The 26205-nt window shown below is 37.7% G+C and overlaps 1 protein-coding gene across 1 annotated transcript in view; it reads left to right on the forward strand.

Moving 5' to 3' along the window:
* ABCA12 (ATP binding cassette subfamily A member 12) overlaps positions 1-26205 on the forward strand; it is a 171552-nt gene that overhangs the window by 2380 nt on the left and 142967 nt on the right. The window contains exon 2 of the mRNA XM_006778960.2: positions 12386-12479. Within this exon, the coding sequence (XP_006779023.1) occupies positions 12386-12479 (94 nt within the window). The remainder of the gene's footprint in view (positions 1-12385; positions 12480-26205) is intronic.

The raw sequence follows: 26205 nt of genomic DNA on the forward strand, positions 1-26205 counted from the left end.
TCATTTTGGCATCAGGCGATAGGGAAATTAGGTGCACCCTAAGAGAATGGGACCCAGGGCAGAAAAGTTTTTGTTGCAGGAAGAAAGATTAGAAAAAGTCCAGAATTTGGGGTAACATAGAGGGGTCACTTGAACCCATTATGACCAACTAGCACAGCAGTTCTCAACCTGTGGGTCGCGACCCCTTTGGCAGTCGAACAACCCTTTCACAGGGGTCGCCTAAGACCATCCTGCATATCAGATATTTACATTATGATTCATAACAGTAGCAACATTACAGTTATGAAGTAGCAACAAAAATAATTTTATGGTTGGGTCACAACATGAGGAACTATATTTAAAGGGCCAGAAGTTTGAGAACCACTGAACTAGACGCAGGGGTCCTCAAACTATGGCCTGTGGGTCACATGCGGCCTGCCGAAAACACTTATGCGGCCCACTTGGTGTTTTTGCCGCCGCTGTGTGCTTTGGAATTTGTTCATAGGTTTTTTTTAAAACTATGGTCTGGCCCTCCAACGGTCTGAGGGACAGTGAACTGGCCCGCTGTTTAAAAAGTTTGAGGACCCCTGGAACTAGAGGAACACAAGAGACCTTTAGAAAATAGTGGTGCCAAAAGGAGAAGGAAAGACAATCCTAAGTGGAGGTGAAAGGGCAAAGAAAGGTGTTTTTCTTTCTTCATACTTTTGTCTAGACTAGTCCTAAGCCTTGGTATTGGAAAGAAGATTTGAGGACACTGGTGGAAAGGGCATATGTGTCCCACTGTTATTTAAGAGGGAAGAATAAAAAAATGAAGGGGCTAGAAAATTAGGATCAAAGATTTGAAAGAAGATGAAATGAAAGAACATTGTGAAAATAAGAAATACAGACAAATTAGAAGACAGAGCACATGAAAAGCAGGTGTATTACATTCAAGGAGAGGACATAGTCTTCTGGTAGGAACTGGCCTTTGTCATCCATCAAGCAATTATTTTAAATACAAACATTTTAATTTCAATCTTTGTAATTGACCCAACTATGCAATTCTATCACAAAGTAAGGTAGTGGGAAAGATAATCTATAAACAAAAAAGCTAGAAACCTATTCATGGAGAAATAAATGATATATGAGAAAGAATAAAAAGAAAAACAAATAAAGATATACTAAAAATATTAAAGTAGAGTAGGGATTACTGAGGAAACATAGTATAAATTATACACTACAATAGAAAATGAGACAAGAATTTTAAACAGGTATGTAGTCTAAAAAATAGAATGTGGAATCTAATGAACAAAATAAACTAACAAAACAGAAACAGACTCATAGGTACAGAAAACCAACAGTTGTCAGAGGGGTGGGAGTTGGGGGCTGAATGAGATTGGTAAAGGGATTAAGCAAAGAATAAATAATAGAAAGACTCATGGACACAGGCAACAGTATGGTGGTTGTCAGAGGGAACGGGGAGAAGTAGAAGAAAGTAAAGGAAGGATAAATGGTGACGGAAGGACACTTGACTTGGAGTGGTAAACACACAATACAATATACAGATGATGTATTGTAGAATTGGACACCTGAAATCTGTATAATTTTATTAACCAATGTCACCCAAAAATTCAATTAAAAAATAAATGGAATGACAATAGGATAAGTTAAATGTTGAGTTTGGCTGCAAAAGAAGGAAGATTTGATCTTTAATTTTTGAGGTGATCATCCTCAAAATTGTTCTTAGAGTAAATGTTTCTCTCTCTCTCTCTCTTATAAAATCAAATACCAGGATTTTGGAATATTTGGGATTATCTAAATGCTTTTATTTTATAGGGTTTTGGAGTATCCAATAGACTTTTCCATGGTCCACATGGTGAATTTAGTCTCAAAGTCAGATTTCCCCCAAAATAGATCTATTCATTCTATTGCCTCCTACTGCTTCTCTGTTGCCCCTGAGTTGAGTTTCCTTTCCCAACATTCTCTGATTTCTGCTCAGAGTTCAGGTCACCAGCAAAGACATCATATGTGTTAAGGAGGCCTTAAGATAGTGCTGTTTTTTAAAAATATTAATGGCAACAGCAATTCTCAATTACATTGTTAACCTAAAAATAAAAAGTCAAATTGAGAGGCAACAGCATTTTTTTGAGTTCAAAGAATAGCTAGGTATTCACGATGCACTAAATTAGGCAGAAATCCAAATTGTGTTCTGATTATGGGATGAAGACAAAGGGTTGTATGAGAAAGGGAAAGGAAATAATTACATAAAGAAGGAATGAATTTCTATTGGTGCTTATAGGCACCCAGAACTCTACATGGATGCTTACTGATTCTAAAAAAGGCCCGTAATCTTCAGTCTCTGTAATCAGGATGTTTGCTTTCCTGTTAGCTCCACAAACAGTTGTTTAGGAGACAAGGCTGGTCTGGCCCTGTCCAAAGGTTATTTTGCCGAAGTCAAACTGTCCAAAGGTTCAAGGAGCAAGGTGTGCAGAACCTTTTCTCTGGGGAGGTGGCTCTGGCTTCATTTTGAAATGGCTCCATTTGTTTCATTTTTCATATTTCTCCCTTTTGATTGAGATCTTTCTTTGAAAGCATCTCTGATTAACCATTGGCAAGCAACACTGATCAGTTGTTGAAAGCTTCATTTATCTGTCACTGGGAAGGCTCATTTCCAAGTATATCATGTCCCATGTAGGAGGGAAAGTGGTTTTCGTAGGAATCTTAGGCCACATTTAAGCAACAACAACACTCGAACAGAGGAAGGTTTTACTGTCATGTTTCTTTAAGGGCAAAACAACTGCAGTTAATTCCTTGAGATTTTTCACATCAACTCTCATAGGACTTAGTGATTATCTCAAATCTCTGAGCAATCATTATCCAAGTGGTGTCTTTACAACATTGAGCTACGTAAAGCAGACAAAATTTTATAACAAGAATTTCTAGAATGACAAACAAAATGCTAACTTGAATTTGGAGGTTAGACCTGAGTAGGGGCAGTGTCTGAGCATAGCCAGATGAAAAGGTCAAGGACCATGGAGTGTCAGCAATAAGAGACATTTCTATGGGAACAAATGAAAAATAAAGGTTAATGGTAAGTAACCAGTTTCTGAGCCGAGGGGGCAGTCAGTCAAGAACAATTTTAGATATCAGTGTTGAAGCATCTTTTGCCACTTGAAATGTCTCTGATGATGCCATCCATTGTTCGCGGAGACTTTCCAAGTGGCTTACAGAGCATCAGGCATGAAGATTGTTTACGCATGAGCATTTGTAGTGACTTATGTGAAGTTTATATCAAATTGTTTACAGACCATTTGCAGGGCTTCCAGAAAATGGCAGCTTTAGTTCGTAATTATTTCAAGTCAAAAGTGGGAGAGAAATTGGAAACATTGGTTCGAAGAGTTGTAGCCAAGTATTTGAGCAAACTAAAAAAATTTAGCTTTCAATCCAGTTTACAGGTGGAAAATAAAACCTCAAAGGCAATGAACAGAATTAGTATCCATAAGTGTGTATTATTGCTTCTATTGAAATATAATTTTTTCTCTCTCTACAATTATCTACATTTTTATCAAAGATATTTTGCAAGCAAATTGGTTTTACTATAATTAAGTCTAGTTTTGATAAACTTGGCCTGATTATCTATATAAATGCATCAAATATAACAATTGATTATATAGACTCTTTTAAATCTGCTTTGCTTGAACTTTCAATAAGAAATCTTCAGCTTAAACTTTTAACAGCCTCTTGGGGCTAAGAGGCCAAGCCAAATACTTGCCATTTGACTTCACCTGTAGTACTTTTAGATTTGGGTTAATTCCTCTTGTCTTGAGGTCCCCAAAATATCCTGAGGTTCTTGTGCCTGCCAGGGAGTGACCTTCCTTACTCACTTGGTTAATCTGAGAACCCTATAAGCAAGGTACTACGCTAATTTTCCCAAGGAGGTCTTATTGGCTTCTAACCCGTTTCATGACCAACTCACCTGAGGTGTCCAGTGCCCTTCTGGCTCTTAAATGCTCTACCTGTGTTCACTAATTTTGCAGCTTTGTCTTCCAAGGCTCCCTTAGCAACACTTTTACCTCATGTACACTTAACCCACAATAAAGTTTATTTAAATAGATGCTCATCTGGTGAGATCTGCAGAAATTGTCAGTTTGCAGGGGCCAGCCCAGACAACAGGTTTATAGAATTTATGCCTGTGTTGATCCCTTTTGAATCTCTTTCTTATGACAAACAACACAATAGACAGAGATAAAGAAAAGAAATGTGTAAGAATGCACAACAAAAATTTATACTCACCTACCAGTAGCTCTAAGCTACTCAACACCCAAGGAACTTCTGACAAGCATGAAAGAAGCCCTTCCTGAGGAATATTTCTCATGTGGTAGCGAGTTCCTGTGGCAGCAGCCACATGGGCACCCCAGGGCAGTGCCTCCCTGAGGGAATTCCCCTCCTGATCTCAAAGAAAGTCACTGACTTCAACCAATAAGGAGGGAAGTCAGGAGCCTGGTAGAATTTACTGCAGGGTGGTCCATGGAAACAGTGAACACAAAAGAGGCTCATGTGGGGATCTTATCAGGTTTCAGGGGACTCTGGTCCATGAAGATCAGGTTACTTCAGGTCCCCATATTTGTTAACCAAAAAATCAAAAGCCTCCTGTGAGCAGCAACAAGCATTTATTTAAGATCAAAGAATAGTTCATCAAGAAGCACTGATTTAGGCAGAAACCCAAATTTTGTTCTGATTATGGGAGGTAGGTAATGGGTTTTTATGAGAAAGGGAGGGGAAACAATTACATGAAAAGAAGGAAGGAACTTCTATTGGTGCTAATAGGCTAAGTTCTTCTTTAACTCTACATGGCTATTTACCGATTCCAAAAACTGTAATTTTTAGTTCTCATAGTCAGGTTGTTCAATTTCCTGTTAGCTGTATGCACAGCTGTATGGAAGACAATGCTGCTTTGGCCCCACCAAATGTTATTCTGCCAAAGGCAAACATTTCAAGGGTTCAAAGAGCAAGATGTTCAAGGCCATTTCTCTGGTTTGGTGGTTCCAACTCTATTTTGAAATGGCTCCATTTGTGTCATTTTTCTCAATTGCAAAAAACGAATACTAAAAAAAGTGTGAAAAAATCACATTAATCACGAACAGAAATGTTAGGTAATAGAGAAAATCAATTAAATGCAGTTGCTACCCTGCTGGGTTTGTAATGTAACTCTTAAAATAATGGGAAAATGTAGAGACATTCCACTGGAAATGGTTAGCAACAGGGATGCTAGTTAATGACAGGAAAGAGTCTTGGTGCAGCAAAGAAACAGAAAGACTGGATAGTTAAGATAAGGGTTTATCTTTCATGAAGAAGATGGGTTCTGAAGAGCATATCAAAGAATGATTCCTGATGTCTATTGAAGTGAAATCTAATTCCAGACTTATGACCTGAAGAAAGAAAATTAACTTCAGCTGTTTACAGTATTTTCTGTTGTAATTGTATCAACAGATTGCACTTTAGCTCAGTTGATGATAGAACTGTTTTTTTCTATCACAGACATTCCTACAACTTGATACTTTTCTAACACTTTGGATCAAGTTTTACACTTCCTCCCCAACCCCCATATTGCCCATGTAACTTCCCCTCAGAGTGACTAGAGAAAGAGGAAGACTTAGCTTCAAAATTTTGGAGCAGTACACTCTAATTATTAAAATAACTTTTTAGAATAAAAAAAATTATAATTAAACTCTAATCCCCAAATTTAAAATTCTAAATCATGTTAAAATGAACTAGACCTTATACAATTCAGTCAACTATGTCTTCAAATGTTCCAGGCCTTTTCATCTCCTCTGGGTCGATACCACTTACTCCCTTAATACCATTTAATTGTTAAAAGAAATTAGATCTACCTGTTGATTATGGTGCTTGTCACATAGCAGGCATGAACATTTTATTAGCTTAGTCAATCAATAAAAAGTCAAGTAAATGAAAATGTTTTATTTATTTATTTTTCCTTTTTTAAAAAATATTTTTATTGCATTTAGAGAGGAAGGGAAAGGGTGAGAGACATAGAAACATCAATGATGAGAGAGAATCATTGATTGGCTGCCCCTGCAACCCGGGCATGTGCCCTTGACCTGAATTGAACCCGGGCCCTTCAGTCCTTAGGCCGAGGCTCTATCCACTGAACCAAACCAGCTAGGGCTATTTTATTTATTTTTAAAAAAATATGTCTATTGATATCAGAGAGGAGAAGAAGAGATAGAAACATCAATGATGAGAGAGAGAATCATTGATCGACTGCCTCCTGCACACCCTACACTGGGGATTGAGCCCACAACCTGGGCATGTGCCCTGACTGGGAATCTAACGTGACCTGATTCATAGGTCAATGCTCAACTACTGAGCCATGCCATCTGGGAGAGATGAAAATGTTTTAGAAATAGATAAGTAAATAGGCTTAAAGTCCAATAAAAATGTGTTGTTTTTATGTACATCATAGAAAGTTTACCAAACTCCAAAATGTATTATAACCTATAAGCACAGATTTCAGAAAAAGTCTTTGACCTCAGTTTCCACATGGGTCTTTTATATGGATGACAGTGTTAATAAGCAGAAAGCCCAATTAACAGAACTCTTGCCACTTTAGTTTCTTGGTTTGGGAGTTGAATTAAAGTTTATTCCAGATCTAAAGTACCAGGCTCTTACTTCAGAATGTGAACTTGGGAATCCTCTTGCTACCATCAAGTGACAGTCATCCTTGACTTATGGGACAGTCCATAAAGGAAGGAATAGAAGAGGAAGGCAGAGGCCGTGTACTTTACTTATGGGAGGTTAGGCAAGTGTTATTTTCCAGTTTGTAATAAAAAGTTATGATTTGAGGTTACAGGATGACTTTCAAATGACTTTTAATGCTCATATAGGCTGAACTAATAAAAGGATAGTATTAAGGTCAAAGAGAGCTAGTAATCTGTTTTGTAGGGGTTTGGATATAGCTTTATGGTACAGGTGCTGAAGCCAGGCTGCCTGGGTTCAAAGATCAGCTCTATGATTTATGGCTTAAGGAATGAAGGCTTATTTAGTGTCTTTAAGATTCCAATTTTCCCATCTGCAAGAGGAAATGAGACGATTATATTAAATAAGATAATGCATGTTAAGTGTTCTACATAGCATCTTGTACTTTCTAAGCAATCAATAACTATTAGCTGTTATCACTTGGGGTATTATATTGAATTCTGATATAATTGTAAGGAGAACACTTGACAACAAGAATTTATAGTGGGAAAGATATTTCAAAATCATATTTAACAGGGAATTGCTGAAGGACTGGCACTGGTATCTAAGAGGAGAGGGGACTTCATTTCTCTTCAAATACTTGTTGAATTCTCATGTGAAAGAGGCCAAACTAAGACAAACAAGTGTTAGTCAAAACAGGAAGATATCCCCTTGATATAAGCAAAAAAGAAAAAATCAGAGAGTATGAATTGTCCAATAATACAGAAGTCTTGTGAAATAGTTAACTTTTAGTCACTAGAAGCATTCAGGTAGAGGTTGGATAACCATATGGCAGAGATGTTTTCCCTGACTCTTAATGCACTAGTCATTCTGGACTTATTTCTCTTCCTGGAACATTTCACCCTCTTTTCCATCTGTGGGTCTTCACCCATATGTTTTCTATGCTGAAAAGACTCCTGCTTCTTTTTCACACTCCATCCAACATACCTATCTTTTCTTCTTCCTGACCTTTTCCATCTTTTAGTTTTTAATCACTCCTCTTGCTTTATTTTCCTTCCACACTCTTTACTTCCTATGTCTTATCCCTGTTATCTACTGCACTTGGTTAAAATTATTTTCAAAATTTCCTTTCCTCAAAAGACTGAAACTTTTAATTGCTCTATTCTCTGTGCCTAGTATACAGTATACAGTAGACTCAATAATTTTATATAATAATAATAAAAAATGATTACTGTAGTATATGTTAAACCCTAAGTTTTCTTAAGAACTCTCCAAGACTATGATTCCCTGAAGGGAAAGAAGAATCTTCATATTAAACGTTTTACTTTTATTTATTTTCAGAGTTAGAAAAGAAATCCCCATTGCAATTTGAAAATTGTAATGATAACCACTGTCATTCATTTTGGATACAACCAACTTCAGACCACTCAATTTTAATTTTATCTATCTATCTATCTATCTATCATCATCATCATCTATCTACCTATCTATCTTTCTATCATTCATCTCTGTGTCTACATATATTCTACATATATTCTGTGGTTCTCTTGGGAACAGTGACATCCCAATAGCAACCAGCACACTTAGCTCTCATCTGTGCACTAAAATAAGCTAGCATTTCCTGGAAAATTGGTATTTTCAAGACTAGGACAGAGAAAGTACAGTGAGGCAGAAAAACTTGTGGAACCAGAAAGAAGGAAATAATTGTTATATACACATTTATCACTGTAGTTTATGTATCTTTATACATTTTGAAACCCAGGAGTTCACACATATATCCTTAACTCAAACCCAATATTAAAGAGTTCATTCTAGTTTCCTCCCTTTCCATGATCATAATTCCCCTGATGGGTAGTGAGGAACCTGGCTTCTCTAAAGGGGCATATTGACTTTTTGGTCAGCCTCCCTATATGAAACCAATTGCCTGCTCTTCACTCTGCACAGACACCTTCATTACCCACCGGACACCCCATGTCTAGCTGCTGCACTGTGGGTGTCCTCTTTACCTTAGTAGGGACCCACCTCCCTCACTGTAGGGCACCCAGTCATAGCGTGGACTTACTTTACTGGGCACCACCTGAGGACTTTCAGACACTGAAATTTTCAGAAGCTGAAAGGGAAGAAAAAGAAAAAGAATGGGACATCTCAATAGGAAATAATCCCTGGAGGAATGAAAGGAGACAAATGCCATGGCCCACTAAAGAACCCACCTGCTCAGTGTGCCTATGCCCTTCAATGTCAATAATGCAGGGAGGCCTGACTGATGTGGCTCAATGGGTGAGTGTCGATCTGTGAACCAGGAGGTCGTGTTTTGGTTCCCAGTCTGGGTTACATGCCCAGGTTGCGAGCTTGATCCCTAGTGTGGGGTGTGTGGGAAGCAGACAATCAATGATTCTCTCTCATCATTGATGTTTCTATCGCTTTCTCCCTCTCCTTTCCTCTCTAAAATCAATAAAAAAAATTAAAAAAAAGGAATGCAGAGGGGATGGAAGGCAAATGAGGTATAGAGGCAAGTGTGAGGTAAGTTAAAATATCAGCAAAAATATGAAACTTTTTTGAAAGTTAAAAACTGCTTTCCCCAAAGTTTCCAGTAGTCCCAAATCTGTAACTAAGATCAATATATTAGCCCTTTCTCTAAACCAACAGCAAGAAAAGCCATGACTCATCAGTTTAGCATTTGGATCCTTGGCACACATTTTCTTCCAGGTTATTTATGATAATATTTAGAATGGTGTTGAGAGCAATCCTGCTGCTATGAAAATTTAAATTTTGTTTGTCTCTGGCTTTTGTGATTAACTTGGCAGCCTTAACATTACTGTGATCACAGTGTGAATGGCTCGGTATTTGTTATCCTTCTAAAATGCAGTATTCAGAAATGTTCTTCAAACCTCTCTGACCTACAATCCCAGGGGAAATCTTGTGATAATAAATTGCTTATAGGCTAGCTGTGGTTTTTATCTGTAACAGAGTCAAAAATGTCTTAAACTACACTGTTATAGACTACAGTTTGGGCTGAACTTAAATTGTGTCAAAAATTAACTTCAAAATTTACCAAAACCTCTTCATGAAGCCATCAAATTAGGGCCTAATCTCCAAATTTATAGGGAACTCATACATCTTAAGAAAAAGAAGATAAACAATCCAGTAAAAAATGGACAAAGGACTTAAATTTTCGAAAGTTGACATAGGAGACTGAGAGACATGAAAACATGCTCTAAGTTGCTAATCATACAAGAGATGCAAATCAAAACAACAATGAGGTACCGTCTCACACCTGTCAGAATCGCTATCAACAAATCAACAAAGGACAAGTGCTGGTGAGGATGTAGAGAAAAAAGAACCCTCTTGTACTGCTGGTGGGAATGCAGACTGGTGCAGCTACTGTGGAAAACAGTATGGAGTTTCCTCAAAAAATTGAAAATGGAACTCCCATTTGTTCATAGCAGCACAATTTACAATAGCTAAGATTTGGAAACAACCTAAGTGTTCATCAGCAGATGAGTGGATTAAAAAGCTGTGGTACATCTAAGCAATGGAATACTACGCTGCTGTAAAAAAGAAAGAACTCTTAGCATTCACAAGAGCATGTATGGAACTGGAGAGCATTATGCTAAGCGAAATAACCCAGTCAGAGAAAGATAAATATCACATAATCTCACTCATTTGTAGAATATAACGAACATTATAAACTGATGAACAAAAATAGATACACAGGCAAAGAAGCATCAAACTGACTGTCAAGCTTCAGTGGGAAGGCAGGGGAGGGATTGAGAGGAGGGGTAAGAGATCAACCAAAGGACATGTATGCATGTGTGTAAGCCTAACCAATGGACACAGACACTAGGGGGGTAAGGGAATGTGCTAGGGGACGGGGGTTGGCCGGGGGTTGGCTGGGGGTGGGAGATAAATGGGGGAAAAAGGAGACATATGTACTACAATATGTAATACTTTAAACAAAAAAATAAAACTTAAAAAATTCCATCAAATTAGATAAATCAAAAGACCACTTAAAGATATCCCACTACATATTCTTATATAAATGTGAATGTACATTTGTGTTGATACAATTAATCTCAGTTGCTCACTGAATTCTCATGAAGTTACTATAGAAAAATGAATAGATGCTCCTGAAAGTAGCTATGGGGCATTAAAACTACTTGGATGAATCCTTTAAAAAAAATAACTATGGCTTCAAATATAAGGACAATAAATCTACAGACATTACATTTTTGTAACCTCAATTCTTTCCTTAAAACATAGACTTTAATTTTCAAATATATCACACTAGGCTAGAATAACATCATATATATATATAAAATATACTAGAGGTCCGGTGCACAAAAATTTGAGAAGCGCTGTATAGGTTAGGCTGTTTGGTCAATCTGGAAGCTTTTCAGCTATGACCAAACCCAGCACCTCAGGATTTCTTACATCAGGAGTCAACTTCTTGTTTTAAAACCCAAAGTCTAAGAAGCTGGTGACAGGCCTGCTAGCAAGGAGAGCAGTGCTATTAGACACACAATGGAGATATCCAGAGAAAATTGAGATCAGGAGTTTCCTAAGGATCAATACTTGAATGGGTCTACTCTAGATTGTTTTGGAGAATTAAAGAGCCCCAGGCAGTAGCTTGAGATTTGGCAGAAGCAAGCTGTCTCTGAAAAGTGCGGGAGGAATGATAATAAGTCTGATTGCATAACCAGGCAGAAACAGAGTTCCAAGTTTTACTTTATTCAGTCTAGGCAAGGTTTGTTTGGTACAGCTTGGTTTGTGTGCTATAACTGTTTGCATACCACAGTTAATGGTTTTGTTGTGAATACATGTTTGAAAAATTTTATAGGTATGTAAAATATTAAGCAGTTGATGTCTTATGCAACAAAGCATGTATACATGGGGAGGAAAGCCACTCGAAGTGTGTTACAGTGAAGTTCTCTGATAGAAATTTAATGCAGTATCAGTATACATTTTTCAGTATTTATTTTGTACCAGTGAAAATTCAGGGATCTATAAGACACTGTTCCTGCCATAAAAGAGTTGCCAACTTATTTTGTGAGTCAGGCAGAAAAATATTGACGGTAAGAGTATGTTAGGTTTTATGATAGAAGCAGACACAAGATGCTATTTATAGAGGTATGCTGGGGGATGTTGCATAAAATTTGAAGTTCCTGTTTACTCATCTACTGGTACTCATTGACACAATTATTCACTTATTTATTTGTTCAATGATGTCTATTGAGTCATTATTTAATGTCACCCACTAATCTTGTTGGCTGAGCATAAAATGTTGACTTTGGAAATGGTAAAAGAAGTCTAAGAGGTGTCTACGTTACAATTGTGTTGGGCTTTGTATGCCCTGTTTAGAATGCTGAGCCTTATCCAACAGGCAACCGGGAAAACATCAGATTTTAAGTAGAGAACTTACTGATCAGATTTGAATTTTAATATCATCACTCTTGGAGTAGTCATGATAGGTAACTGGAAAGGGGTCTTCAGAAGATCATTTTAAGGTTTTAAGCCTGGAAAAAAATAATCTTGTGTTCATTTATAGATCTCTTTCATTTAAAAAAATCACTTTTCCTTTTTAATAAGAATATTTACAGGCAAATACTTGTTTTGTGTTGGAATGTTATAATATGATGTATTTTTTGTCAGGTTTTTGCGCTCAGCAATTCAGCAATATAATTAATACTTTTTTCTTATCATTATTTTGCAGCTTTGGACACTTGTCTTGATATTATGGCCAGTCATTATTTTTATAATTTTGGCAATTACCCGGACCAAATTTCCTCCAAGAGCAAAACAAACTTGTAAGTAAATGAGAATCCCCCCTCCCCTAATTTTTGAATTGTAGTTAAAAATATTTTGATACTACTTTAGTGTTTCATTCTAATTTTTTTAAAATAGTGTTTCCTCTTGAAAGCATTTATATAAATACTTAGTATGTTTTTTTCATATTTTTGAATTTGTAAGAAAGATGGGCCTGTGATATTTATTTAGAAAAATACAAAGCATGTAGAAACTGTGCTTTATCTGTAAAATATGGACTCATTCATTATTCATCTCATAGATCTCACCATGGTCTGCACAACACAAACAAGCAGCAGTCTCAGCTAGATCATTGTTTACTTTTGTGCTGTAGCAGAAACTATAGACTGGTATTTGATCAACTGAATGAATGAAATCCAGAGTTCCACAAAAAAATCTATTATCTCTCCTCAGGGCAGATACTGAAATGGTGCAAATGTGTCAACACAGTTTGAGAGGATTGGTTTCCAATTAGTGTTATTTTAGTTACATTTAGTCATTGCCAAGTGATAAATTGGGCTTAATGCCCCAGAATGAAAATGCAGAAAAAATTCAGACAAGTCCTTAGAACTGAGGGAGGTAATCTTTTTAACTTCAATGATTTGACCAATGTTGTTTTTGCTTTTGTTCTTAAACTTTGGAGCTAATTTTCTCAATAGTAATACTTAAGTATTTTTATAAGAATACTTATAAAGTATTTTACTTAAGTAAATCCTTTTACTTAAGTAGAAGTCAGGTGAGATGTTTTATGTTTCACAAAAGTTATCTTATAAAGATCCTCATTGATAAAATTTCTGTAAATCAGATTGTATTTCAGATATAGTATGACCATATGCTATATAAAAGAATACTATGCTGAATTATTTGTAAACAGAATAATGAGCTATTGACACTAAAAATGTGTATTGCTTTTCAATCACTTAGTCCTAAGAAATAAGACGAGAACCATGGTGGAATCTACTTAAATCATGCACAATAGGATAATTCAAAAGAAAATATCAAGTCAATTAGTGTAAAACATTTAAACTCTTGGTGCTAGAATAAATAATTCCTTTTATTTTAATAGTACTTCATCATTTCTGAAGGACTTTTGCACAGGTAATTATGTAGCGTTGTTGATGAGATTTTATTTGGTTGTAAAAACAGCATAATTTTGTTCTCATCATATTGTGTGTATATCAGTTCTTTATAGAAGATTAATTCCATTGTACACATTAGAATTAATATTCTTGCATATCTTTATATCAATAGAATGTAAAATATTCTCTACAAAATATTACTCTACAAAATATAATATTTTGTAGAGTAATTTAGAGAACCTAAAACTAGTATAGAGAGTTACCTTTTCTTGTAATAGAGAATAACTTAAAAATGACGGTTCAAAAAAATGGCGATTAGAATTTAGGTATTTTTATTTTTTGTAATTGTGGTTTTTCTTTATTTCTCATGTCCATTATATAAAAAGATTAAAATTAGCTACTAATAATAAGCATTTCTTGATCTCAGACTATGCGCCAGGCACTTAGCACAGGTAATGGCAATGTTAGTCATTTCACAGTTGAGAACACCAAGGCACAGAGATTAAGTGACTGGATCAAGATTGCACAGGTAAGAAGTGGTGATGTCAGGGTTTGAACCCAGGCTCCAGAGTCTGGTTTTCAGCCCATGGACTCATATTTTTTACATCTAGTAGTCAGTACTAATTTCTCGTGTTGCATTACGTAGGTTTGAGAGAGCAGACTAAAAAATAGAAATTAGGAATATACACACTTCTCTGTATCATGAAATCAAAAGATGAAAGGAAGAGGTACATTCCAATGTGTGTATATCAGAGTTATCCTAAATATTAGTATTCAGTGTATAATGCTGCCTCTGTCTGGTAAATTCTGCATAAGCCACTGTAGTTGTAGTACCATAGAAATCAGGTCCCCTTGACAGAGTTAAACTCCTTTCTGGGCTACAGTGACTTCTTCAGTGCTAGTTGGGCAACAGAGAAATGCAGATGAAACTTCAGACTACACCCCAGCTGAAACTCAGCTGCGGTGAGAACGGGAGTTGTCATCTTGTGAGCACATTCTACTCTCAGAATGGCCGGGCGGGTTTGTAGGACTGATAAATCAAAGTTAGCTGCTGCAGCCTTGGCCACGGTAAACACCCGTCCAGAGCGAAATGTTTCCTGTTGGCATCATCTGCTTTCACTTACTCCCTTTTGTGTTGCCACCAACAGCTTAGGTCACTGGCCTCGGCAGATGAGTTCCAGGTAGAGACAGCTTCCAAAGCCTGGCAGGCAGGGCCCGCTGCTTCGCATTCACACGGGGGAAAATGGGCTGAGGCCGCAAGTTTGAATGAATTCCAACCTCTTACAATCTCTACATGCAGTGGCTTGTCAAGAGGCAAACTTAAAGCCAAAATACCATGCTCAGGATCAAAGGCAAACAAAACAAAACAAAACTCTCCAAAATGAGTTTAGACGAAGCCAAGCGGTAATGTTCAGTGAGTTAATTTTGTCTCCTTTTAATACATTTGTACCTCTGAAAATGCAGGCGAGAAGTTCCTAATTACTGTGGAGCTGACTACTTTTTAGAACAGTAAAACCCTGCCATAATAAGATAAGTGGACTCCAAAAATGCAGTTCTGCCAAACAAGGAGTCGCATTTTTACAAAGTTAATGAAAAACAATATTTTACAAGTGGTAGAAAATACCACTAAAAGAACAGTGGAAGTTATTCTGTACAAGTATAGCCGCACACTGAATTAAACCCCAACTATCTTGAGGCTGTTACTTTCTAGTACCCCTCCCCCTTCAGAATATAAGAAATTTTGCCCACCCCACATCTGAAAATAGGGGCTGATAGAAGGCAGAAGCCAACTAGTAATTGAATTATATTCAAATTTGTGTTACCACAAGGTTATACTGAATACCACCCATCCAGATGTGACTCAGTGGCTTTGGTCAATGCAAGATTGACATTCTTTGTATGTCTTTTGACCTCTAGGCATACCTTTTGTCTTCAGGGACAAATAAAAATAATCATAGGGGTGAACATTTATTGAATGCTTTACCATGTGTCAGACACTATGCTAACTACTTTGCATGTATTTCCTTAGTTATAGACACATCATCTCTTCAAACTATGTAATTTGATTGTCCCCATTTTAAAGATGACAAAACTAAGGTGCAGAAATGTTAAGTAATTTAGCAACAATCATGTAGTTACTCTGTGCCCGAGTCTGGAATTGAACCACAGAGTTTTTACCGGGAGTAGAGTGGTCTTATCCAGGTAATGAGTGCCAACAATGGCAATACTAAGGTCTGGCTCATTAGAATTTTTAGCATCTCCTTTTTCTTCCTCATACTACCTATTATCACTATCATAGATTGAATGTGGCTGTAAAGGTGAACTCAATTGGTTTTTTTACTTGTCAGCAGCTCTAGGAAAAATTGAGAAGGAAGATTGAAATTATTGATTAATTGGTGGTTTTGGGGATCCATGCGTGTTGTTATACCTACATTACCTGAATTGTTAAAACTATTGTGTAGTTTTGTTTTGTTTTTTTAAATATACTTTTATTGATTTCAGAGAGGAAGGGAGAGGAAGAGAGCAACAGAAACATCAATGATTAGAAAGAAGCATTGATCGGCTATCTCCCGCATGCCCCAAACTGGGGATCGAGCTCACAACCCAGGCATGCGCCTCCCTCACGCCCTCCACGGGGGATCAAGCTCACAACCCATGCGTGTGCCCCTGACTGGAATCAAATCTGGGACCCCTCAATAGCAGGCTGATGCTCTGTCCACTGAGCCAAACCAGCTAGGGCCTATTGTGTAGATTTAAGTTGAAAGATCTATAAGGCATCTCACTGGTGACAGTTGTGAAAGTTAGAGGAGTGATGTTTCTTCTGGCCCAGCTCTTGCTACTGACTTTTGCATGGTGGTTTTTCTATGGAAGTGAGGGCAGGTGCATGAGGACAGGATTCTGGATGTACCATGCTCACTCATGATGTAATAATAGTAATAGTAATAGTAATAGTAATAGTAATAGTAATAGTAATAGTAATAAATAGTAATAGTTGAGAGGCCCATAGTAAATAACTTTCATTTCTATTTGATTGGCTTAAAATGAATTTGGATTTTATTCTGGGAATCTCAGAACTCATCACCATTCTTCTTCTGCTGGGGATTGCCCCATCCAATTTCTCCATTCTCACACATGCCAGCAACACTAGGCCACCTCCCAGGTTAGAAATATCTGAGTCATCTTTGACTCCTCCCTTTCTAATAACCTTAAAGTCAGAATCTTTCTTGTGAAATGCATCCTGGAATTAATCCTTTCTTTTCATTTTTTCTGCCACCTGTCGCTCCAAAATTTCATTGTTTCACGCCTAGATTTCTTCTATGGCTTTTTCAAATACCCTCCTCAGATAGTCTCCTAAAATACATTTGGGGCCTAACAAGTTTCAGCTTCTCTTTGTTTAACTTTCAAGACTTTATAATCAGAATGCATCTACCTTTCTGTTTTTTCTGTTCTGCAGTATGATGCCTGTGCCTAAGGAGGCAGTGTCTGAGTGTGTCCCACACATCTTACACTCATTCCTCCTTGGATCTGCATATTCGTGAATTATCCTCAATGTCTATTAAAAGACATGCTCACATCCAAGGCTTACCCTTTCGCTTTCCCTCATCATTCAAACTCCTTTCTATCTCTCTTGTTGATGTGTTGTATTATAGTGATCTTTGAGTGTTTTATGCTTCAATCTTGACTCACTCACTGGAGAGACAGAACATTAATAGCAGAAATCACATCGTAACACCACACTCATATTAGATACAGCATGATTCCTAACATAGGGAACAAAATAGGAGTTTAATAAATTGGTCAGAATTGGATACAGATGAATATGGGTGATTGAATTTAAAAATTCACCAAAAGATGAATAGTAAAAACAAACAAAAAACCCCCAGTGTATGAGATGAGTAAAGGACAAGAAGTTAGGTTAGCTTTGGCTAGATCTTTACTTCTCAGATCTAAGTAAATCTCACTGTGCTATCAAAAATGTCCATAATGATAGTGTTGAGGGGGTGGAGGATGAACATAAGGCTCCCTCACTCCTCCCCAGGCAAGTCCACCTGGGAATTTCCATCATGAACACCTAAGAGCTCTTACAAATACTACATACATAAGATTTTTGTGTGGGAGAGATTTTACAGTCTGCTTCTTGCTTAAGTTCCAAAAAATGTCAGAACAGCTTTTGAATTTCACAATGAAAGCCCCATCACTTACTTCTTCCATCAGCAAGTCAGTAGTTAACAACTTTTATGGAAACACTGGTGACCCTTAGGTGGTAACATGGGGATAAATTCTGTGAAACTCATAGAAATGGAGACTGGGAATAGATTGTGACTTTGCTTCCTCTAGCGTTCTGTACAGAGCTGCAGGAAACAGCAGGAGGAAGGGAGCATTGGGTCCATCACACGCTTATACAGGAATGGCTATAGCTTTTGCGGGTAGTTGCCCATCTCCCCCCAATCCCGACTCGAAATTCTATCATTCATGCAATGCAGATGGACACACCCTAATGCCAGAAAGTATGACAAAAGGATTTCCCAACTAAATGCCTAGCAGCAGGCTTAGTACACAGAGCTGCATCACAGAACCGGAACTTCCTTGAACTACAGTAAACTTATTTCAACAAGGGGAAAACTAAAGAGGAAAGAATAGTTGTTGATTGTACAGTGGCAGATTTATTTTTCTGTCCTACATCATCTCTACTTTTGATGATCTATCTTACAAGCTTCGCAGAGGTGACTGCCTCACTGATATTGGCTCTGGGAGCCACATCTTCTCTTTCTTATTCCTTTTCACTTCCCTGCCTTTAAAAAAGCAGAGAGGCTCTTGTTACTCTCAGATTGGATCCTCTAATATCTAAATCTATATGATAAAGTGCTTGCCGCCATTTTGTTTAGCTCTTTTTTGGCGTTTCCTCCTTTTATTTGGGGGTTGTTACTTTGTCTCCCATTTATTGCTGTCCCTCTGTATTTGTTTCTACATATTAGATCAAATTGTGATGCTTCCCAGTCTTTGTGGGGTGGCCTTTATGTAGTAAGTATTTTGTGGGACCCAGTGGAACAGTCTCTTCAATCTCCTGAGCTCGGTGTTCTAGAATGTCCCTTGTTATTTGGGCTTTCCTGTTGTAATTGGGTCTTAATTGTTGGTGTTCCAGTCATGGGTGGGATATCCTCTTAGGCTGACTGACTGTGAGGCTCATCCCTGACCACATTGTGTGAGCTGTTGTGCAGGTGCAGTGTCCAGGTGGTTTCTACCCTTCCTTGTTACAAGTTTCTTCCTCCGGGTGAACATTCCCTAATTTAGTTTTATTCCCAGTGTGGTCCTGGGAGGAGGTGCAAGAAAGATCTGCCTATTCTACTTCCATCTTCTCCTCCTTAATCAAATATCCTGGTAGCTTCCAACTTGTCCTGACTCCTCTCCTTCCACATCTTACTCCCAAATCTATATGGAAAGATAAATAATTGATTATTTCTAAAACCCTCACAAGGATAGCAGTGTTACTTGCTGAAGTTGCCAATATCAGCTGATATTTCCAATATGCCCTTGAAGCTAAGAGCCAGAGAGCCCAGACACAAGGCATGCTATGGTATTAAAACGTCTGTAGACTTCTCCATCACAGCTAGCTATTTCTCAGAATTTTTTAAACCTCCTCCTTCATCCCTGACTTTCTTTCCAGATTTTTCAATCCAAATTTATTTAAAGAATAGAGTTACTTTTTATGATATGGGGTTTTCAATGCACAGCTAACCGTAGCCTTCTACTTTCATACTGTCCAGATGAGATCAACACAATTTAGGACAAATTTGGGGAGTGGAAATGCAGCTAACTAAAGAGAAAATAATACAGAAATCATTACCAGTATTTTTCCCCTTTGCCTTTTCTCTATCTTTGAAATTTACAAGCAGATATACCCACTCTATGTTACTTAAACTCATTGAAATAAGCCTGTTGAAAGATGTGGATTCTCAGTTCTTACCCTAGGCTTTTTAAAAAACATATATTTTTATTGATTTCAGAGAGGAAGGGAGAGGGACAGAGATAGAAACATCAGTGATGAGAGAATCATGGATCAGCTGCTTCTTGCACATCCCTCACTGAGGATAAAACCCTCAACCTGGGCATGGGCATGTGCCCTGACTAGAATAGAACCATGACCTCCTGGTTCACAGGTCAATGTTCAACCACTGAGGCATGCTGGCCAGGCTACCCTAGGCTTTTTGAATGGGCATTTGATGGAGGAGCTGGTGAAGATGAAGTTATGATGATGGGTGATGATAGTGAGTGGGATTATATTGAGGACTAGACAACTTAAAAAGCAACCTAGGAAATTCTTTTAAAAAGTATATATTTTTTATTGATTTCAGAGAGGAAGGGAGAGGGAGAGAGAGAGATAGAAACATCAATGATGAGAGAGAATCATTGACTGGCTGCCTCCTGCATGGCCCCTACTGAGGATTGAGCCCGCAACCCAGGCCTATGTTCTTGACTGGAATCGAACCTGCAATCCTTAAGTCTGCAGGCCAATGCTCTATCCACTGAGCAACATCAGCTAGGGCAGGAAATTCTTAAGCAAGTTAAAGTTTGAGAGCGACCTCTTTCTTTCTTTTCAACTAGCTTTTCTTACTTAAAGCAGTTGCAGGTGTTTTTTTTTTAAATTATATTTTATTGATTTTTTACAGAGAGGAAGGGAGAGAGATAGAGAGTTAGAAACATTGATGAGAGAGAAACATCCATCAGCTGCCTCCTGCACATCTCCCACTGGGGATGTGCCCAAAACCCAGGTACATGCCCTTGACCGGAATCGAACCTGGGACCTTTCAGTCCGCAGGCTGACGCTCTATCCACTGAGCCAAACCAGTTTCGGCAGCAGTTGCATTTTTTCCTAGCTCGCTACAGTTAAAGTGAACCAGCAAATGGATTTAATTATTTGAGTAAGTTCAGGGAAGAATTTGCTTTTGCCTGAACTATATTGCAGCACTTAACCCTGGCTCTTTCAGGGCAATCCTCAGGATGTCAGCAGTCTCACACCATTTTTCATGTCTTGTGTTGACACCATTTTCAGGATAGTTGATAGGAGGAGAATGCCTCTGCTCAGAATGTACTGCCAGGTTGGTTACTAAGGAAGGAAGTGTTCATAACTTCCTGAATTTTTATGCACTTGTTTTTCCAAGATGATTTCATGGTTAAGTTACCTGCCCAGGGGAGCCCAATTACACTTAAACCAATACTACTTCATATTCTAACATTGTAGCACTATGCTTCTAGTTTCATAAATATCAGGAGAATGAGAAAATATAATAAAACCATTTCATTATTTTGAAATCGCTGCTCTATGTGAGATGGTAAAATGATGCTTTATATTCTACAAGGATGTGCCTACAGCTATAAAGACTAGGTCTTCTTTCTGTCCTCATGTTTCTTGGAATCTAATGGTGGTTGAAGAAACACACATGACAATTATATGCCATAATAGATTTTAAAAATAAAAAGTTAAGTACAACTAAAGTAAAAGTGTTAAATATAGCCCTTGGCATAGGATTTTGTACATAACAGAAACTCAGATATTTATTCATTAATTAGAAGTGATGTGCAACAGTGCAAGTACTTAAGAAAATAAGTATTAAATAAGCAGCATTAGTAGTAAAAACAATTATAAGTTTTAAAAAGGAAGAGATTGCTATCAATTACTGTCATCAAGAATTACTCCAGGACTTAAGCTTGGAAAGAAAAAAAAAATGAAATGTGCTGGATATGCAACAAGAAGAGAGGTGCCCTTCAAGAGAGAGCAAGGTCATGATCAAAACCTTGGAAGCAGGAGCCCTTGGGGGTCACTAGCTGGCTGAGGATAGTAGAGTTGTCTGGCAAAAACAAAGTTTGTCCTGGAGAGTAGAGGAGATCAAGTGCAGTAGGGTCAGTCATATAGGGTTTTCAATACTAAGCCTAGGAGTTTGGGTACTTTTTTGTAGTCATAGGAACATTGAAAGTCTATGAGAAGTTAATTTTTTTTTTCTAATATGAGAGATAAACTAAAAGAAGTTTTAAAGGTTTTCCACCATAACTGTTTAGCTCTATCCAGATGTTTCTATCACGGGCTATATTAGTTATCTATTGCTCTATAACAAATTGCCTCCCAAAATTGAGTGGCAACAATAATTAATATTTATTTGCCTCCAGTTCTGTGGGCCAGAAATTTGGGAATGGTTTAGCTGTGCAGTTTTGGCTTGGAGCCTTTCATGAGACTGTAGATTTGGTGCAGGGCTGCCCTCATATGATGGCTTGAATAGGGCTAGATGGTCTGTTTCCAAGGCGGATTGCTCATATGGCGAGGGAGTTGGTGCTGACAATTGGTGAGAGTTCTCAGTTTCTCCCTGCAGGCTGTTTCAGTGTTCTCATGATGTGGCATCTGGCTTCTCCCAGAGCGAGCAACCCAAGGGACAGTCAGGTGAATGCTATCCTTTTTATGACCTGGCCTCAGAGCATCACTTCCACCACATCTGTTCATTAGAAACAAGTCACTAAGCCTGGCCCATAGTCAAGGGCAGGGGAATTAGGCTCCACCTTTTGAAGGAAAAAGTGCCAACGATTCTGAGGACACATTTTAAAACCACTATACAGATTAACGAGAGTCAGAGGACCGTAGTAGTGTGTACTAAACATGTGTAAATTATTCAGGTCCATCATGCCAGAGAACTTATGTGCTTGGGGCCATACTGCATTCCTAGAAACTAGTCCAATATCTGCACCTGGAGGTATCAGTAAGCATTTTTTCAACGTTATTGTTTTATAGATAAAGGTATTTATTTTCAGGGGTTTTAGTGACAGGTCTCATTAGGTAAGTATTGAAGTCAAGATTTAATTTGGTCTTACCATCAAAATCCTCTTCCTATTCACCAGGATATCTGCCAAACAGAAACACTCATCTCTATTAGAAAAACTTACACAGAATTCATAATAGCCCCCAAACTGAACCTGCCTATGTAGAGCTCACAGAACTACTCTCTGGAATATTGCCTGGCACTTAGTAGTCACTCAATAAGTATTTGTTGAATAAATGAACAAATTTGGTGCAATACACGCAAGCTAGAAATAGGAAGAACCTGTTCAAATGGACTTAAAAGACAATGGAAAACAGGGGCAGACTTGGGGCCAGAAAGTTTGCCTCTTGTGCAGGTTATTAGTTTGTCATTTTCCTTGAAAAGACATCTTGTTTAAAGGGTGGACGTTAGATACTAAAAATATAGATGTAGTGCTCCTGTGGTTTGAAAAGCTTAAGACCACACACAAGGATTCTATGGAGAAGCAACTTTATATCATTGCATCGTTATTTTGAATATAGTCTTTTCAAGGGTGAGTAGAGTAGAGGGGGAGAAATAAGTGGGGTTCAGCCGGAATTCCTCTCGTATTAATAGCATTAAGTGATAACATTTAACCCACAGGAAACAGCAACAAATGAATTTGAGGACACCATGGCATACCTAAACTCTCATACACCTTTCTATGCAGTTCTAACACTATTTACTCTGGAAAAAAATTGTAGCAAAATAGAAGTTGATCTGCTTTGAAAATTCCACTCACCTCCATTGACTCCTGTAGCTTTAATTAGCTGTTTGTAAGATTGCATGCTAAGAAGAGCTCTGAATATCAGGAGGAGGGTGGAGGGGACCCATAACTTTTTACATGGATTACATTTTTTTTCAGAGGCTTGCCAAGAGCTGAAATGTAAGGTCTTTACTTGTTGATGTATCTTTAGTTTCCTGTGGAAATTTGGCATTAAGTATATAACCTGGAAGGTAAATGATAGTGATCAGCGATTTTCATAGGCAGGTTCAGTTTGGGGGATATTATGAATTCTGTGTTAATATTAGATAATATAGTCAAACCTCCAGAATAATAAGGAGTTTTTCTGCAATGTTAATGTAAACTTCCAAATTTAAGCTCAAGTAAAACCTAAAGCAAACGAACAAGAGTGGGATTAGGTTAATCTCAAACATTAGAAATATTGCCTAAGGTATTAGAGCCATGATTCTGATGCCTACTTTTCTTACATAGATTTCTAAATATCTAGATGTGCACATCCCCTGGGCACTTAGCTATTCTTTAAGCAAACATTTATTATAGCACTATGTGGAATTTAAAGGAGAACACAGGCTTTTTAGACAAAAAATATCAACAATCAAATTGTGGTGGCAAGATATTCTGTACTTGATCCTAAAACCATAACCTATTACATGATCAACTTTGATAGCAGGGACAAAAAACCACAAACACATTAAGATTTTTTTAAAAAAATATTATGACCTTTGGGGTCTAGAAACATTAGCAAAACTTAACATTTTGTAAGTAGGACTTGAACTGCATCCTGGGGAAGATGTATTGGTTAGCTGGATTTGCATGAGATGAATGGGGAGTTTTTCAAATTGTTTAATAAGATTCAATAAAGTTCATGGTAGTGGGATGTAAGGTGAATGGTCTTATCTTACCTCAGGGAGCCTTCCCTGAACCTCTATACTAGGTTAATTTTCATCCCCATACTACCCCCCATATAACGGTAATTTACTATGTTTGTATTTATTTGATCTCTTCTTTATGAGGCCTGTGCATAAGCCTATCTTTTTAAAAATTAAATTTATTGGGGTGACATTGTTTAATAAGATTTTATAACTTTCAAGTGTACATTTCTATGATATGTGATTTGTATATTACATTGTGTGCTCACCACCGAAAGTTAAATCATCTTCTCTCACCATATATTTGGCCCCCTTTACCCTTCCTTACCCCTCTACCCCACTTCCCTCTGATAACCACCAGAACAGGGGTTGCTAAGTTATATGGTAACTCTATTGTTAATTTTTTGTGTAACCCCAATACTGGCTGTACCAGTTTACATTCCCACCATCAGTGAATGAGTGTTTTTTCCTCTCTTCAACCCCTCCAACACTTGTTATCACTTATCTTGTTAATAATAACCATTCTACAGGTGTGAGGTAGTATCTCATTGTACTTTTGATTGATTTGCATTAAACCTACCATTTCCACCAAATAACAGCAGCACCAAGCATGTAACAGACACTCAATAGATAAATAAATGTCCCCTTCCAACCTTAGATTCTGTTGAGAAATGAGTTTGAATGGGTAATAATAGGACAAAAAGACCCAGAGCCTCAAATACCAGGGTGATTATATTGAGGTATCTTTATCTGATAAGCGATAAAGAATAACACATGGAAAAAGAAACACAGAACTTTGTATACATTAATCAGATAGTGTGAGAAAGACAGATTGACAAGCGTGAGAACAGGCTGAAGCAAGAGAAAGAATTATGCAGTTATTGAAATTATAATAATTGATTGGCACTCTTACACAACTAGAGAAACAGAAATGTGGAGGAATGAATGTCTTAAATATATTGGGAGGAGAGAGTCAGTGGGATAAGATGAAGTGTGAATTTGGGGGACAAAGGCATGATTGGGAATGTAAGCACTACCCTTGACTTCAATCTGGAGTCTGAGATTGTAGAACAGCAAGAATTATATCAACAGGGATCACTTTCATGTAATTTCATGTAATATTGTCTTTTAATCTTTGTAAAAATCTTGAGAGTTTCATTATCGTGATTTCTATTTTATAGAGGAGAAAATGAAAATGCTTAGAGAGGGGATAGAACCTAATGATCACCCATGGGCCTTTGGTCAGGGTGTTCAACTCAAGCCCCAGTTTGACCTTGAGAAGTCACTTCACTTCTTGTAGCCTGTTTCTTCATCTGTAAAATGGGGATAATTAAAGTAACTACCTCATAGCATTTGGGGGAGGGAGTATAGTTGAATAAGGTAAAGCATGAAATATGGTAACTTGTGATATCACAAAGAAGGATGCCCATAGCCTATAGATGAATATATTAAGAGCTCAGTATAAGATTATTATGATAAGACTAGAGGCCTGATGCATAAAATTCATGCAAGAGTAGGCCTTCTTTTTCCCCTGGCTGCCGGCATCGGCTTCCCTCTGGCACCCAGGACCCAGGCTTCCCTTGCAGCCCCGGCTTCGTCCGGAAAGTCGTCCGGAAGTATGTCCAGTCTAATTAGCATATTACACTTTTATTATTATAGATGACTTGTCCAACATTAAACTTCTAGTAAGGGGAAGAGTTTCTGATTTAAACTAAGGTATTTTTTTAATTAAATCATTATTGTTCAGATTATTGTAGGCCTTCTTTCCCCTGGCTGCCGGCATCGGCTTCCCTCTGGCACCCAGGACCCAGGCTTCCCTTGCAGCCCCGGCTTCGTCCGGAAAGTCGTCCGGAAGTATGTCCAGTCTAATTAGCATATTACACACTTTTATTTATAGATGACTTGTCCAACATTAAACTTCTAGTAAGGGGAAGAGTTTCTGATTTAAACTAAGATATTTTTTTAATTAAATCATTATTGTTCAGATTATTACAGTTGTTCCTCTTTTTCCCCCCCATAGCTCCCCTACACCCGGTTCCCACCCCACCCTCTGCCCTTACCACCCTCGCCACTGTCCTCATCTATAGGTGTACGATTTTTGTCCAGTCTCTCCCCACACCCCCTACACCCTTTCCCCCCAAAAAATATTGAGTTCACACCTTTCTATGCCCCTGATTCTATTATATTCACCAGTTTATTCTGTTCATCAGATT

Source organism: Myotis davidii, unplaced genomic scaffold, assembly GCF_000327345.1.
Source record: "Myotis davidii unplaced genomic scaffold, ASM32734v1 scaffold268, whole genome shotgun sequence".
Taxonomy (NCBI): Eukaryota; Metazoa; Chordata; class Mammalia; order Chiroptera; family Vespertilionidae; genus Myotis; species Myotis davidii.